This window comes from Gossypium hirsutum, chromosome A05, assembly GCF_007990345.1.
Source record: "Gossypium hirsutum isolate 1008001.06 chromosome A05, Gossypium_hirsutum_v2.1, whole genome shotgun sequence".
NCBI classification, from domain to species: Eukaryota; Viridiplantae; Streptophyta; class Magnoliopsida; order Malvales; family Malvaceae; genus Gossypium; species Gossypium hirsutum.
The window spans coordinates 71,173,831-71,192,295 of record NC_053428.1 but is presented as its reverse complement, the minus strand read 5'-3'; the positions used below and the strand labels follow the sequence as shown (position 1 = coordinate 71,192,295).

General features: G+C 35.0%; 1 protein-coding gene across 1 annotated transcript; it reads left to right on the top strand.

Moving 5' to 3' along the window:
• Positions 1-568: 568 nt before the first annotated feature.
• LOC107957227 (adenylate isopentenyltransferase) lies at positions 569-2,154 on the top strand. Its single transcript, XM_016892684.2, has one exon. The coding sequence runs from the start codon at positions 1,082-1,084 to the stop codon at positions 2,123-2,125; it is 1,044 nt and encodes a 347-aa protein (XP_016748173.1). The 5' UTR covers positions 569-1,081; the 3' UTR covers positions 2,126-2,154.
• Positions 2,155-18,465: the final 16,311 nt, after the last annotated feature.

Here is an 18,465-nt window from a genome sequence, read left to right as displayed (position 1 = left end):
TTTGTGAAATAAATGAAACATAGGGCATGCTAGGACTAATTGATATTCGGCCATAGTGGTTGTGGTGGAATTTCATGAATTTTCATTTTTATGAGCTAGAGATTAAATTGCAAAGGAATTAAAAGTATAGAGGTAAAATAATAATTTTTAAAATTTAATTTTAGGCTAAATTGAATGAATCATATATTAAATTAAGTTAAATTTATCCATATAGATACAAACCTCGTACAGAGTTAAATCAAGAAAATAATATAATAAATATACTAATATACTTAAACGAACAAATTAATAGATGTATTTCCTTATTTCTTATAAAAGGATTTATTTCAATTTATAGGAGAATATCTTATACATAGCTAACACACTAGTTTAATGCATCATTAATAAATAATAATACGATATGCTATTATTAAATAAAACAAAAATAATAGAAAACCTATAAATAAATAATCATAATTTTATTTAAACATAAATAAATATTAAAACTCTAAACTCTAGATTTGAATTTCTATACTCTAAAATCTTAAACTTTAAATTTAATACTTAAACTTAAACACTAAATTCGAGATTTATTAATATTTATTTATAATAGTTACTTTTTAAAAATATATTGTTAAAACAATGTTAAGAGCAATATAAATAGCGGGTTTACTTTATATATACACATTTCCACCTGATATACATTGATTGCCCAGGTTTAGTTTCAATCTTAAAACCCCATCCCATCCCATCTTCTTCTTGGTGTTGTTTATATTTTTCCTATTGGATTATATATACAAGGAAGAGATATCGGCGGCGTGACGCAGGAAGCAGTGAGATTAGATGGAAACCCAGAATGCCGAAAAACGCAGCGTTTGACACAACCGGCGAATGAATAATATGCCAAACGCCATTACTTGACTTCATCAGCTTTCTCTCTCTCTCTTTGCGTTATTCTGTGAGAACCAAAAAGAACAACGGCAGTACTAATTGTAATAGTTGTCAAGAGGCACACGGAGTAGTGGTTTCCGTATATGTCCCTTCACAAACACAGCTCATCAATAAACTCATAACCAGCTTTTTTTTTTTTATCCCCTTCCCCATGGAACATATTCTTTCTTCTTTTCATTCTCTCGATTCCCCGGTTTTTCACCGTCCTCTTCCCCTCCACCGGCGTCCGAGGTGGCCCCGTATGGGCTCCTCCACCCCCCACCACCGTAACAACCAAAACAAGACCAAACTCATCGTCATCATGGGTGCTACTGGTACCGGAAAATCCCGCCTCTCCATCGACTTGTCAACCCATTTCCCTCACTCTCAAATCATAAACTCAGACAAAATGCAACTTTACAACGGCTTAGATATAACCACGAACAAGATCCCTCTCCCTGAAAGGAAAGGGGTCCAGCACTATCTTCTCGGCGAGTTCGACTCAATCGACGCCGACGTGGAGCCGTCGCAGTTCCGTTCCGCCGCGGGTTCAACCATCGCCGACATTGCCTCGCGTGGGAACTTGCCGCTTCTTGTTGGTGGGTCCAACACTTTCATTCATGCTCTCCTGGTGGAAACCTTTGACCCTCAAGTGGACGTGTTTGCCGAGTCAAGCTCAGTGAGTCGAGCGTTGAGGTATGACTGTTGTTTCCTTTGGGTCGACGTGGCTTGGTCGGTACTCAGTGAGTACCTATGCATACGAGTTGATGAAATGCTTGACTCAGGGATGTTAGAAGAGTTGGCTCAGTTCTATGACCCGACCAAAGCGGGTGTCATGGTGGGGCTACGGAAGGCAATCGGAGTACCCGAATTCGATGCCTATTTCAGGAAATACCAGCCGTGGGAAAGCCCAGAAAACGGCGTCGTCCCCAACAAGGACCGTGATCAGAGCCGGAGGGAAGCGTACGAGGAAGCCCTGCGGGAGATCAAAGATAACACGTGTCGACTGGCAAAGAGACAGATAGGAAAGATCCTACGGCTGAGAGAGGGCGGATGGGACTTCACTAGATTCGACGCAACGGCGACGTTTCAAGCATTGATGAAGAAAAAGCAGTCGTCGGCGGTGGCGGCGCCGGAACTAGAATGGAGGGAGATTTGGGAAAGGGAAGTGGTGGAACCAAGCGTGAAGATTGTGAAGCGATTTTTGGAGGAGTAGGTTTTCCAGCAAATTTATTCTTTGTTGCAAAAATTGCTCTAAAAAAAAGGGTGGAAAAATTCAGATTAGCCAGAGTGGGAGAATGGGTGGACCAACTGACTCAGGTGGACCCGTTTTGGCGCAACGGGGAGCCTTTGGTTCGAACCAGTCGTCAATGGTGGTGCTGGCATTTTGACCATGGCTAGGGTGGGGTCTTTAAGGGGCTGTCTACACAAACAATATTATCAAAAAAAAAAACGAAAAAACAGGTAACAAATTTTGTAGGTAAACAAATTTAGTGAGCTTTTGTTGTCTATGTTTTTTGTTTTTTTTACAAATATTAAAAAAAGTTTTTACTACTTAAAGCAGTGAAATTGTTGATTAGTTCCATATACGAAATTGAATATGGGACATGAGTATACAAAAAGAAAATTAAAAATAAAATTGGTATAACATAATAAAAGGGAAAAATATTATGGTAATGTGTAGTTGAAACAAATAAAACAGTTTAAATGAAGGCGGCTTTGAAAGCAAAAAGAGAATGCTACAAAAATTGCCTTTTCTTTTGGTTTTGGCCCCTTGTTTGCTTTGCAGACACGATAAGTTGTGGCAGTAACACAAATAAAAATAAAAAATAAATTGTTAAAAGAAAATAGGAATAGGATGTATGTAGTGACGTAAAAATTTCGCTTTCGATCGCTAATTGAGGCGATTATTTAAAAATTTAAAAAATTAACTTTCGATTTTATTAAAAAAGGGAGTCGTCACCGATCTTTTTTCTAAGTATGACCGAACACCTAATAACTCATCCTTTTTTAGAAAAGAAAACTTATTCTTGCACAAAAATGAAGGCCGAATTTAGGTCTACGTCAAAAGCCAGAGTAACGTTGGGTTCGGGAGTCGGTTACGCGCGAGGAAGGTATTAGCACCCTCGCGACGCTCAAAATTGGTATCTTATTAAACACGTGTTGTCTTGATTTTCAAAAATACGAATTCAATTTGACATTTAAGTGTGATCCGATTGAAGGAAATGAGAAGTTGTAAGTTTTGGGTTTTTTAGAAGGATATCCCGTTTTTAACACGAGCCGACTAACTTCACCCAACATAGCGATGAAATCAATGACTTAATGTTAAAATCGGTACATTGCCTTATTCTTAAAATTAAAATGTAAAAAGTTTCTAAAATGATAGTAAAAAAAATCTAAGAATATTATTGTAAAAAATGCGAATAGTGATGTGAATAATATAAAATATTAAAATATCAAAATATTAGAATAATAATAATTAATATTGACAAATAAAAAATAAAATAGAAATAAAAAAGTGTACATAATATATATATATTAGAAATAACAATGATGTTTAAAAATAATACTATTAATAATACTACATAAATATGTACATATATAAAAAATAAATACGTGATAATATTAAAAATATGTACATAATATAGTGTAAAAAATACATACATAATATAATTAAAATATATACATAAGATAACATGTAAAAAATATATATATATAAATGATATAGTATTAAAGATATATACATAAAATAGTATAATATATATATACGTAATATAGAATTTAGAATATACCTAATATATTAAAAGAATATATATATAATATAATATTAAGAAATATAATAATAACAAAAAAAAGAGAGAGGGAGAGAGTGGGTGATTTCCGGCCACAAGGCCGGCCACCGTCCGGTCACCGGATCGCCGCCGGCCGCCGTCGGCGCCACCGTACACGGCAGCCGGACCTCAAAAAAAACTTTTTCGGTAAAAATAGATAAGCTTCCTCCTTTTATTTTTACTGTCGGATAAAAGAAACAAAATAAGATTGAAAGAAAAAATGATAAGCAAACAAAGAACTTAAAACGAGAATAGACGAAGAAACCTCTTTTGCTTTGATCTTTGATTAATCTCCAAAAAAACTATTCTCTCCAAAAACTAGCCTTTACAATAACTCTTCTCCTTGATTACTCTAAAAAAACCTCTCAAAAATCCTTTACAATAACTTTCTCCCCCAAACCTTCTTCCTCCTCTTAAATACAAAATATGAGAAGGCTTATATAGCCATTTACAAAATATTTTTTATTGTTTATGTCTTCATTTGTAGGTACAAGGGGTGGTGGAGTGTGGCTAGTGGAGTAGGTAGTGGAGCAAGTGTGGCTAGTGGAGTTGGTGGTGGAGCAAGTGTGGCTAGTGGAGTTGGTGGTGGCAAAGGTTAGGATTTAGTTGAGAAAAGTTTTGGTTGTGGGCTAGGTTTTTTTATTTTAATTTGGGCTTAGGGTTTGGGCCATTGGGGTTTTGATGTAAATTGGGCTTTGGGTAGTTAAGATTTTGGGTTTTGAGTTTAATTTTGGTGGGTTAGGTAAGGCTAAATTGGGTTTTGATGTAAATGGGTTAAAATTGGCCTACAACAGCTGCCCCTCTTTACTTATTATCGTGTAACGGGAATAAAGTAAAGACACAAAGAAAGGCCAATTTTGCCCGGTCTTACTAAGTATGGACTTCTTTGGTGCTCTTCTCGTCCAGGTAGTCTCTTTCCAAACCACTGTATCTTGTTTTCTTGATCAAATCCATTGCATCTTCTGATATATGCCTTGTAGCTTCGATCTACTCCAATGTGACTTCAAAAAGATAAGATTTACAGCTTCAATATGCTATTCCATCGCTTTAGTCAGATTCTGCAACTTTAGAAAGGCAAGATCTGATATCCTCGATCAGCTCCACTGCAACTTCAGGGAGACAAAATCTTGTGTCTTCAATCAGCTCCAATCTTTATTCTTTATTCGGCATGTGATCCTGAGATCAACTCATTTCTCGTAATATGAATTGACTCTTTAAAAACAGACATTAAAATAGAAATTGAAAATAGCTCGGCACGTGAGCCAAAGCTCAACTCACTTCTCGCAATATGAGTTGATTTTTAAAACAAAATTTGTAAAACAGATTTTTAAAATACCTCGGTATGTGACCCGAGACTCAACTCACCTCTCATAATATGAGTTGATTTTGCAAAGCATAAATTGAAAAAAAGAAGAAAAAACATCAATTGAAAATACCTCGGCGTGTGACCTGAGGCTCAACTCACCTCTCGCAATATGAGTTGATTTTTTTGACAAACATAAATTGAAAAAAAATAAATTGAAAATACCTCAGCGTGTCCTGAGGCTGAACTCACCTCTCGCAATATGAGTTGATTTTTTTTGGAAAAACAAAATTTGAAAAACAGAATTTGAAAATACCTCAGCGTGTGAGTCAAGGCTCAACTCACCACTCGCAATATGAGCTAATTTTTTTGAAACACAGAAATTGAAGAACAAAAATGGAAAACACCTCAACGTATTGAGGTTCAACTCACCTCTCGCAATATGAGTTGATTTTTTTGAAAGACAGAAATTGAAAATACCTCAACGTGTCTTGAGGCTCAACTCACTTCTTGCAGTATGAGTTGAATTTTTTGAAAGACAGAAATTGAAAATACCTCAACGTGTCTTGAGGCTCAACTCACTTCTTGCAGTATGAGTTGAATTTTGAAACAGAAATAAAAATTATCTCAGCGTTTTGAAGTTCAACTCACCTCTCGCAATATGAGCTGATTTTTTTGAAAGATAGAAATTGAAAATACCTCAACGTGTCTTGAGGCTCAACTCACCTCTCGCAATATGAGTTGATTTTTGACAAACAAAAATTGAAATTACCTCAGCGTGTCTTGAGGTTCAACTCACCTCTCGCAATATGAGCTGATTTTTTTGAAAGACAGAAATTGAAAATACCTCAACGTGTCTTGAGGCTCAACTCACCTCTCGCAATATGAGTTGATTTTTGACAAACAAAAATTGAAATTACCTCAGCGTGTCCTGAGGCTCAACTCACCTATCGCAATATGAGTTGATTTTTTGAAAAACAGAAATTGAAAATACCTCAACGTGTCTTGAGGCTCAACTCACCTCTTGCAATATGAGTTGAGTTTTGACAAACAAAAATTGAAATTACCTCAGCGTGTCCTGAGAGTCAACTCACTTCTCGCAATATGAGTTGATTTTTTTAGAAACATAAATTAAAAAAACGAAAATTGAAAATACCTCAGCGTGTCCTGAGGCTCAACTCACCTCTCGCAATATGAGTTGATTTGAAAAGCAGAATTTGTAAGGCAAAAATTGAAAAACAGAAATTGAAAATACCTCAGCGTGCCCTGAGGCTCAACTCACCTCTCGCAATATGAGTTGATTTTTGAAAAACAGAAATTAAAAGCAGAAATTGAAAAACAGAAATTAAAAATACCTCGGCGTGCCCTGAGGCTCAGCTCACCTCTCGCAATATGAGTTAATTTTTGAAAAGCATAAATTGAAATTACCTCAGCGTGTCCTGAGGCTCAACTCACCTCTCGCAATATGAGTTGATTTTTTGAAAAGCATAAATTGAAGAAACGGAAATTGAAAATACCTCAGCGTGTGACCTAAGGCCCAACTCACCTCTCGCAATATGAGTTGAATTTTTTGAAAGACAGAAATAAAAACATCAAAATACCAAAAGATGTCATCTGGTGGAATTCAAGTGTCCTTTCCTTTGATTCAGTACAGCTATCATCAAAACTTCTTGTTCTGCTAAAATACATGTATATGTCATGCATGATGTTATCATGATATGCACATGTTAACCTTAAATGCCTTTATGCCTACATGATCATGCTATGCGCCTTGGGCTTGCTTGTCATATGTCCATTTCCGTCATGATTTTTGATGATCTGCGTTCACTGCTTTGACTCTTGACTTTCTCTTCAGGCCCTGTACCCGTCCTCTAGCTTCACGACTAATCTACGTTTCTCAGATATCGCTCTTTTCCCCTGGTTGAACTTTGTCCTTACTTTGAGGCTCTTGTACTTATCAAATTCTTATCCGGGTAATGCTTAGCACTTCTTTTGTTTAGAATATGTCATTTCACTATTTATCATGTAAATGAACCACATAATGAGATGCATGAAAATGGTCAGGTAGGGACAAAAGGATACCTCACATTTATTCATTTCAAATGTAGCAAACAAAGAAAGTTAATCAATGATAGTAAAAAAAGTGTCATAAAGAGAAAGGGGATCGCATTTCAACAAATACAAATGCTCTAGATATTCAACACATGAACTCTTCCACGTTCCTCAATCAAGAATCTTTTCGAGCATGGCTTTCTTGCGTAAGAGATTTTGAGTTTTCAGAAATGCTTCAAATACTGTAGTCTCTCTGTTTGACCCACCGTTCAAAACGCCTTGCTTTTTAAGCCAGTGCTTGCTTCATTAGAACGCCCTTTTGGGTTTTCATCCTAATCTTTTGTGTTAATCAAGACGCCCTTTTCGGGTTTTCACCTTGATCCCTCTCTCTTTTTCTTTTTTCTTTTCTTTTCTCTTTTTTTTTAAGATGCCCTTTTACGGGTTTTCATCTTGATTTTCCTTTTTTTAAAGCATAATATTTCTTTACAGCATCTGAATTCATTGGATTCGATAACTCCTTCCCATCTATCTCAGTGACAATCAAAGCTCCACCCGAGAATGCTTTCTTTACGGCGTATGGTCCTTCCCAATTTGGGGCCCATTTTTCTCGGAAGTCCTTTTGTATTGGGAGAATCGTTCTCAGCACAAGTTCTCCTTCGTGGAATTCTCTTAGTCGTACTTTCTTCTCACGGGCCACGATCATTCTCTTTTGGTATATTTGTCCGTGACAAATTGCCTTTAGACGTTTTTCTTTGATGAGGTTTAATTGATCATATCGGGCTCGAACCCATTCTGCTTCTTCTAGTTTCGATTCCATTAAGACTCGTAGAGAGGGGATCTCAACCTCGATATGTAGCACAGCTTCCATTCCATATACCAGAGAGAAAAAAGTTGCTCCCGTAGATGTCCGCACAGATGTACGATATGCATACAAAGCAAATGGTAGCTTCTCGTGCCAATCTTTATATGTCTCGGTTATTTTCCCAATAATCTTCTTAATATTCTTGTTGGCCGCTTCAACAGCTCCATTCATTTTCAGGCGATAGGGTGATGAATTATGATGCTTTATTTGAAATTGTTCACACACCTTCATCATCATCTTGTTGTTTAGATTAATGGCGTTATCTGAAATGATTCTTTCAGGCAAATCATATCGACAAATGATTTCTTTTTTCAAAAGCCTGCAAACTGCAGTCTTCGTCATGTTGGCAAACGAAGCGGCTTATATCCATTTTGTGAAATAATCAATGACCACAAAAATGAATCGGTGTCCATTAGAAGCTTTTGGGGAAATTGGCCCTATAACATTCATGCCCCCACATAGAAAAAGGCCACAGAGAAGTCATGATGTGAAGGGGCGAAGGGGCCGCATGAATTTTATCACCATAAGTTTGACATTTGTGGCATTTTCGTGCAAAACTAATGCAGTCACTTTCCATCGTCAGCCAGTAATAACCGAGTCTCATAATCTTCCTGGTCATAGTGAAACCATTGGCATGTGTCCCACAAATTCCCTCATTGACATCTTCAAGTATTTTTCGGGCTTCAACAGCATCTACGCATCTCAAGAGCACCTAATCTTTTCCTCTCTTGTACAGGATGTCCCCATCAAGAACGAATCTCGCTGCCATTCTTCTGATTGTTCTTTTTTCATTCTCATTTGCTTGTTCGGGGTACTTTTGATTCTTGACGTATTCTAAGATATCATGGAACCATGGCCATCCATCTGGCTCTTTCTCAATGCTGAAACAATGTGCAGGGACTTCATATATGCTCATTTGAAGAGGCATTATTTCTGTTTCTCTGTTTGCTTTGAACATTGAAGCCAAAGTGGCCAGGGCATCAGCCAATTGGTTTTCTTCTCGTGGGAAGTAATTAAAAGTTATTTCTTCGAATTCTTTAATCAGCTCTGCCACTAGATCACTGTATTTAACCAATTTCGGATCCCTCACTTCCCAATCTTCACGGATTTGGTAAATCACCAACGCTGAGTCTCCATATACCTTTAAAGTTTTGACGTTTCGTTCAATAGCTGCACGACGTCCCATGATACAGGCCTCATATTCTGCTATGTTATTGATACAGAAGAAATTTAGCCTGGCTGTGAACGGATAATGATTCCCATCTGGTGAGACTAGGATTGCTCCAATTCCATGCCCCAAGGCATTCGACGCATCATCAAAACTCATCTTCCATGGCTTCTCTTTTGATGACTCGGATTCCTTTTCTGTGATGCACATTAATTCTTCATTTGGAAAATCGAATCTCAAGGGCTCATATTCTTCTGTCGTTTGAGTCGCTAAAAAATCAGCTATTGCACTCCCTTTTATCGACGTCTGACTTACATAGGCAATGTCGTATTCCGATAGGAGGATCTGCCATCGTGCCATTCTTCCTAAGAGTGCCGGTGATTCTATCATGTATTTTATTGGGTCCAGCTTTGAAATTAGCCATGTCGTATGATACAACATATATTGCCTGAGTCTCCGAGCTACCCAAATTAGAGCGCAACAGTATTTTTCAATGGACGGATACTTTGCCTCATATTCAATGAACTTTTTGCTGAGGTAGTAGATCGCCTTTTCTTTCTTTCCTGACTCATCGTGTTGCCCCAGTACGCAACCCATTGAATTTTCAAACACAGTCAAATACAATATCAATGATCTTCCCGAAGTTGGCAGTACTAGCACTGTAGGATTAGACAAATATTGTTTTATCTTATCAAAGGTCACCTGGCATTCCTTATTCCATTCTCTCGGGTTATGTTTTCGAAGAAGCCGAAAAATTGGGTCGCATTGGTTGGTAAGTTGAGCGATGAATCGGGCAATGTAGTTTATTCTCCCTAAAAATCCTCTAACTTCTTTTTGTGTGTGCGGAGGTGGTAACTCTTGAATGACTTTTATTTTATCTGGATCAACCTCGATACCTCTTTCACTGACAATGAAGCCTAACAACTTTCCCGAGGTAGCCCCAAACGTACATTTGTCTGGATTAAGTTTTAGCTGAAACTTTCTCAGCCTTCCGAACAACTTCTTGAGGTTCACTACATGCTCTTCTTCCCCTTGGGATTTAGCAATCATATCATCGACGTAGACCTCTATTTCTTTATGCATCATGTCATGGAATAACGTCACCATAGCCCTCTGATATGTTGCCCCAGCATTCTTTAACCCGAATGGCATCATCTTGTAACAGAATGTTCCCCACATTATTACGAAGGTAGTTTTATCCATATCCTCAAGGGTCATCTTAATCTGATTATACCCCGAGAATCCATCTATGAAAGAAAACAATGAATGTTTTGCTGTGTTATCCACCAACGTATCAATGTATGGTAAGGGAAAATTATCTTTAGGACTTGCTCGATTCAGGTCACGGTAATCCATACATATTCGTACTTTTCCGTCTTTCTTTGGTACCGGGACTATGTTAGCCACCAATTCTCGGTATTTGGAAGCTTGTAAGAAACCCGCATCAAATTACTTTTTGACCTCTTCTTTTATCTTTAACAGCATCTCAGGTCTCATCCGTTTTAGCTTTTGCTAAATGGGTTTGCATTCTGGTTTCAGTGGGAGTCTATGGACTGCTACATCTTCATCCAATCCTGGCATGTCTTGATATGACCATGCGAATACATCTTTGTACTCGCGGAGTAAAGCAATCAAATTATGCCTGGTGTCCTCTGAAATAGAGGTCCCAATTTTCACTTCTTGCTTCTTTTCTTTAGTTCCCAAGTTTATTGTTTCAACAGATTCTTAATGAGGCAAAATCTGTTTATCCTCTTGTTCCACCATTCTTAGCAAGTCAGGAGACGAGACATAGTCTTCAGTATTTTCTTCGGCTTCAAATTCTCCTAAACAAACAGCCTTCTCAAAATCGATTTCAGGACTCGTAACGGGTTTGTTCATGCCATTAATATCTGAGCACCTAAAATTTGAATGGAAAAGGAAACTATAGAGGAGCATCAAAGTATTGGGACCAACAAGCATAATATTATGACATGATGTGAGATATATGCAATGACTGGCTGTGAAAAGAGGGAAAAATTATGAAGTTAATGAGAATGAAAAGACCATGACAAAATGTATCTCATTAATGTTCACTTAAATGATAAAGAGCAAATCATAAGCTCTAGCAAAAGAATCCCTACTATTACTTAGGGATACACAAAAAGAAGAGTGTTAACATTGAGTATTACTCTGGAGAAGACTTAGAAATTTCAAGGAGATCCACAGCAGTCCAATTGTTCAAAACGAATTCAGGAGGATAAGGGCGTATCATTGAAACATTTTTAATTGCATCATTTCCTTTGTCAATGACATTTATACTGATATTCTGAAGACCTCTTTCAATTAATACCAGCGTGCTTCTTGGATTATCTTGCCCGGGGTATATCATTCCTGCAAATGTAAATGTTTTTAACAAAGGAGGGTACGTTATAGGCTCCCATTCTAATTCTCGGCCTAAGGCTCTTACAATCCGCCTTTCTCGATCTTTCTGTAATTGTTTTCTTCTTTGTTGCATGTCTAGCTGGAACCCCAAACCGTATCGGGCCTTGTGGTGCACTGGCTTTAGAGCCCTGACTATTCCTTGCAGATACCTTCCCAAACCTTTCCTTACTCGGGCTCCTTTTCCTTTGACCAAAACAGTCATCATCTCCATCTTTTTAGCCATTTGATCCCTTTGCTCGAGTGATTCCTCTCGAGATCTCACCATTAAGTCTCTTGTCTCTTGCTGTGAATTAGCCAGTTGTTCTTGTAATTCCCTTTGGACTCTTTCCATTCTTTCGATTCTTTCATTGAACTTAGCCTCAATTGTTCTAGCTTGTCGACGCGTTCTATACGAATGGCGTGATTCCAGATTTGAAGTGTTGTGACTGCGAATTATATGATTCTAACCTTAGCGAATGATCATGGGATAGATATATGCAATGAATGAATGAGTGCATAAATGAATGTCAATCATGAAAGATATGCAAGAAATGGGTGTTGATTTCAAGATAGCCCCTATTTAGGCATTTCATTCATCAAAAGAGTCTATTACACAATGCTTCGGTCACTCGTATAATTGACTCCTCCATTAGAAACCCGTTTTTGGCAACCATTCTCTAATCAAAATATTCCTAACAAGATGCCTATAATACATGATGAAAATAAAGCAAAGACGAACAACCCTGGTTTGTAGTCAAATATAAGCAAAAAAAATCATGGAAAATTTATCAAATTACGCTACCCGATCTAGTTTATTAAATCAACCCAATCCCCTTGCATACAAAGTGAAAGTGCAAAACGTAAGAGGCGTTTCTCCCATGTACTTATTTCGGTGACTATGGAACAAGCGGAGGTTCGGCATGGCTCTAGTTAGGGGGCTCGTACGGTTCACTATATGCGGTTTTGGTTCTAGATAGGTACTCGAATTGTTCGTACTATCGTCTACTAAGACTAGTACAAAGTCTCGGTCATGGCCCATCATAGGCTTACGAGATCAATTCGAGGGATTACATTTACTTATGCCTATGCGGAGGGACAAGTTAACTCACGAAAGCATAAGTCATATGTAACCCGAAAGTATTCACTAGCCTGTGCGGAGGGACGAGTTAACTCACGAAGGAGTAGCGTTTACTTTCACTTAAACGGACGAGGCCTGGGTAGAGAGCTCATGTTATGCAAAGATGCTCATGCACGGTGTGTGGGGAGAAACTCACAAACCTTTACGTTTTATTTTAAAAAGTAAACCAAAACTAAAATAAAAAAAATTTAAAGCTGAAAAACAACCGGATAAAACAAGTTAGAATATATACAACACGATGCAAATGCATGATTTTTTTGAAAACAAAAAATTTGAGGATCACGACTAAATGTTAATTTGAACAAGGAACTTTGAAAATTTTGACAACACGAGTTTAATTCGACTTGACTCTCAAAAAGGGTCCCCAACGGAGTCGCCAGCTGTAGCGATGTAAAAATTTCGCTTTCGATCGCTAATTGAGGCGATTATTTGAAAATTTAAAAAATCAACTTTCGATTTTATTAAAAAAGGGAGTCGCCACCGATCTTTTTTCTAGGTGTGACCGGACACCTAATAAATCATCCTTTTTAGAAAAGAAAACTTATTCTTGCACAAAAATGAAAGCCGAATTTAGGTCTATGTCAAAAGCCAGAGTAACGTTGGGTTCGGGAGTCGGTTACGCGCGAGGAAGGTATTAGTACCCTCGCGACGCCCAAAATTGGTATATTATTAAACACGTGTTGTCTTGATTTTCAAAAATACGAATTCAATTTGACATTTAAGTGTGATCCGATTGAAGGAAATGAGAAGTTGTAAGTTTTGGGTTTTTTAGAAGGATATCTCGTTTTTAACACGAGCCGACTAACTTCACGCAACATAGCGATGAAATCAATGACTTAATGTTAAAATCGGTACATTGCCTTATTCTTAAAATTAAAGTGTAAAAAGTTTCTAAAATGATAGTAAAAAAAATCTAAGAATATTATTGTAAAAAATGCGAATAGTGATGTGAATAATATAAAATATTAAAATGTCAAAATATTAGAATAAAAATAATTAATATTGACAAATAAAAAAATAAAATAGAAATAAAAAAGTGTACATAATATATATATTAGAAATAACAATGATGTTTAAAAATAATACTATTAATAATACTACATAATATATACATATATAAAAAATAAATACGTGATAATATTAAAAATATGTACATAATATAGTGTAAAAAAATACATACATAATATAATTAAAATATATACATAAGATAACATGTAAAAAAATATATATATATAAATAATATAGTATTAAAGATATATACATAAAATAGTATAATATATATATACGTAATATAGAATTTAGAATATACCTAATATATTAAAAGAATATATATAATATAATATTAAGAAATATAATAATAACAAAAAAAAGAGTGGGAGAGAGTGGGTGATTTCCGGCCACAAGGCCGGCCACCGTCCGGTCACCGGATCGCCGCCGGCCGCCGTCGGCGCCACCGTACACGGCAACCGGACCTCAAAAAAAACTTTTTCGGTAAAAATAGATAAGCTTCCTCCTTTTATTTTTACTTTCGGATAAAAGAAACAAAATAAGATTGAAAGAAAAAATGATAAGCAAACAAAGAACTTAAAACGAGAATAGACAAACCTCTTTTGTTTTGATCTTTGATTAATCTCCAAAAAAACTATTCTCTCCAAAAACTAGCCTTTACAATAACTCTTCTCCTTGATTACTCTCAAAAATCCTTTACAATAACTTTCTCCCCCAAACCTTCTTCCTCCTCTTAAATACAAAATATGAGAAGGCTTATATAACCATTTACAAAATATTTTTTATTGTTTATGTCTTCATTTGTAGGTACAAGGGGTGGTGGAGTGTGGCTAGTGGAGTAGGTAGTGGAGCAAGTGTGGCTAGTGGAGTTGGTGGTGGGAAATGCTAGGATTTAGTTGAGAAAAGTTTAGGTTGTGGGCTAGGTTTTTTTATTTTAATTTGGGTTTAGGGTTTGGGCCATTGGGGTTTTGATGTAAATTGGGCTTTGGGTAGTTAAGATTTTGGATTTTGGGTTTAATTTTGGTGGGTTAGGTAAAACTAAATTGGGTTTTGATGTAAATGGGTTAAAATTGGCCTACAACAATGTAAATACAGAAAAGGCCAAGTTATTGGTTTTATTTATTCACCAGTTTTGGATTCTATTAATCTTTTCTTACTTTCATAACTATATTTGTCAAAACTTTGTAATCCTTAGAAAGAAAAGAAAAGTGGGTTCTTTGCAAAAATGCAAATGGAATAAATTGTTCAATCACGAATCTTTGTCTGGAATGCAAAATTTACATCTTTTAGACTATCTCCATTTACAATATTCATGGACGGCGGACAAAATAAAAATAAAATACCTTCACCAAAACTATTCAGCACATATTCAGATTCTGTGTCTTCACACTTACTGTTTTTCAAGCAAAAGTCAAGAAAGGTATAACCTTTTAAAGCTCCTTCTATTCCTTCGCATCCAATTTTAAATTCAAATGTAATTTCCAAATTTGAATTTGCATTAAATTATTTCCCTTTGAATCTAGTTTTTCAGTTTGAATTTGTCCCCCTTCATTTACATTTGGAACTCCAGTACCACTTTTTTTTAATGTGAATTAAATCTCGAGATTTTATAAAAAAGCAAGATGGTTTTTTTCCTTTTTTCTTAATAATGATTTATAGTTATATATATTAGAGCCAGTTCTTCATTACTTTTGAAAAGTGCTTTTGAAAAGTGCTGTAGAAAAATACTTTTGAGAAGTGTTGTGGAAAAGTACTTTTGAGAAGTGCTTTAGAAAAATTTAAGTGTTTGATATTACTGTCAAAAAGTACTTTTAAAAAGTAAAATGTCCATTTTAGATATTATATTATAAAGTAACAAATATGTATTTAAATAATGTTCAAATTAGTTAATATTATGATATTTTAGTAAAAATATAAAAAAATAATTTATTATAACTTATTGTTAATGTTTTAATAAATAATATTAATTTTAAATATTTCTAAGTAATTAATATTAATTATTAATTAAATTTAATTAGAATATATAAACTATATTTAAATATTTAAATATAATAATTAAATATTTGTAATTAGATATTAACACAATTATATTATTTTAAAAAATATTTTTTATTTTTAATTAATGCTTTTAACACATTTGTAAAAATCATATTAAATAACCAAGAAAGAGAACACAAAATAATAGCATCAAACACATTTTAAGTCAAAAAGTAAGGTTAAAAAGGTAAAATAACAGTCAAAAGTGCTTTTTGGCTGAAAAAGCTAAAATTTACTACTTTTTCATATCTAAAAAAGCTTATCCCAAAACTTAAAAAAGTTGCCCCAATGATATATGTTCTTTATTGCTTTTAAGAGAAAAGTACTTTTTTTAGAAAAAGTTCATCCCAAAAGCAATGGAGAACACACCCTAAATCTAATTATATGGACAAAATCGACTCTACTTAAAAAGTTGGTGATTCCCATTATTATTATTATTATTTTTTTTTGCAAAAGAGATCACGGAAAATGTTGAAACCAAAACTCTCAATCCTACCTCTCATGTGGTTGATTTACATTGTCTTTCACAAATGATTGTAAATGTTAGAAATTTCACAATATAATTACATCTAACCCTAGATTCTTGGAGAAACATCGCAGCGGCCAAATTGCCCGGGCCCGATTATATCAAAACCCAACCAAACCTCTAAACCCACTAAAACCCTTAACCCATGACCCATTTACATCTACCCAAACCCATTACAAAACCCAAATATTAAACCTAATTCAAAAGCCCATTAAGCCCTCCCAAAAAAAACCTAACCCCCCCCCAAAAAAAAACCTAACCCAAAAAAAAAAAGAAAAAACCTAACCCCCCCAAAAAAAAGAAAAACCTAACCCCAAAAAAAAACTAAGAAACCTTAGCCACCTAGCCACTTTCCCACTTGCCCCATTTTTCCTCCCATTTTTTATATCTATTGTCTACCACCACCACCTACAAAATAGAAAAAGAAATAATAGAAAATCATGTAAAAGATAGCTATAAAAAGCCATTCAAAAATCATGTAAGGGAGGAGGGGGGATTTTTTACAAAGATTGAAAAAGGAGACAAACACAAAAATCCCTTTAAATTTTGAATACAAAAGAAACATTAATAAAAAGGTTGCATCTTTTTCTTTTTTCCTCTTCTTTCGAATCTTTTTTTTCTTTTTTTTGTGTTGTTTTTTTTTCTTTCTTTATATATACATATATTGTTAAAAAAAAATTATCTTTTCCGGCCACCGCCCACGGTGGCCGGCGACGGGCGGCGGTCGACGATCGACCGGTGACCGTCCCCTCCTTGGCCGGATTTCCTTTCCCCCCTCCCTTCTCTCTTCTTTCCCCCTTCTTTTTTTTAGGTATTTTATATATATTATGTATATATTTTTTTAATGCCATTAGTTATATATTTCTTATGTATATATTCTTAAATACTATTATATATACATATATATATTTTAAATACCATATTGTGTATATATTATTATTACAAATTATTACAAATTATTACTATTGCTAGTATTATTATAACTATTATTATATTAGTGTATATTTTATGTACATATGTATATATATATTTTTGTACATATCATTATTTTATATTATTGTTGTAAATTTTTTATGTACGTTTCCTAATATTTTCTTTTATTGTAGATATTATTATTACATACTTTTATTATATGCATATATATATATTTTTATGTACATATTATTATTTTATATTATTATTACCAAATATATCATTTTTCCTATTTTATTATTAGTACATGATTTGTTTTTATTTTGTAAATATCATTATTATTGTTATTCTAATATTCTAGTATTCCATGTTAATATTTTTCATTAATTATATCATTTTTTTGCGTTCTTTATCTATTTTTAATTTCTTAATTTAGGAATATTTTTTCTCATGTTTTAATTAATTTCAAAAATAAGGCAATGTACCGATTTAATATTAAGCCATCGATTTCATCGCTATGTTGGGTGAAATTCGTCGGCTTGTGTTAAAAAACGGGACACCCTTTCTAAAAAAAATCGAAAACTAAAAATTCTCATTTTTCAATCGAATCACGATTAAATATTATATTGAACTCGTATTTTTGAAAATCAAGTCAACACATGTTTATGAGATACCAATTTTGGGCGTCGCGAGGGTGCTAATACCTTCCTCGCGCGTAACTGACTCCCGAACCCCAATTTTTCTCTGGACTTTCACGCAGACCTAAATTTGGCCTTCTTTTTGTTTTAAAATAATTTTATTAGGTGTCCGATTACACCTATAAAAAAGGATCGGTGGCGACTCCCTTTGCTAATAAAATCGCAAGTTGGTTTTCAAATGTTTAATAAATCGCCACAATTAGTGACCAAGCGAAACTAAAAATTTTTTTACGTCGCTACAGCTGGTGACTCCACTGGGGACGCTTTTTGAGAGTCGAGTCGAATTAAACTCGCGTTGTCAAAATTTTCAAAGTTACTTGTTCAAATTAACATTTAGTCGTGATCCTCAAATTTTTTGTTTTTAAAAAAATCATGCATTTGCATCGCGTTGTATATATTCTAACTTGTTTTATCCGGTTGTTTTTCAGCTTTAAATTTTTGTGATTTTAGTTTTGGTTTAGTTTTTTAAATAAAACGTAAAGGTTTGCAAGTTTCTCCCACACACCGTACACGTGCATTTTTGTTGCATAACATGAGCTCTATACCTGGGCTCCGTCCCTATTAAGTGAAAGTAAACGCTACGCCTTCGTGAGTTAACTCGTTCCTCCGCACAGGCTAGTG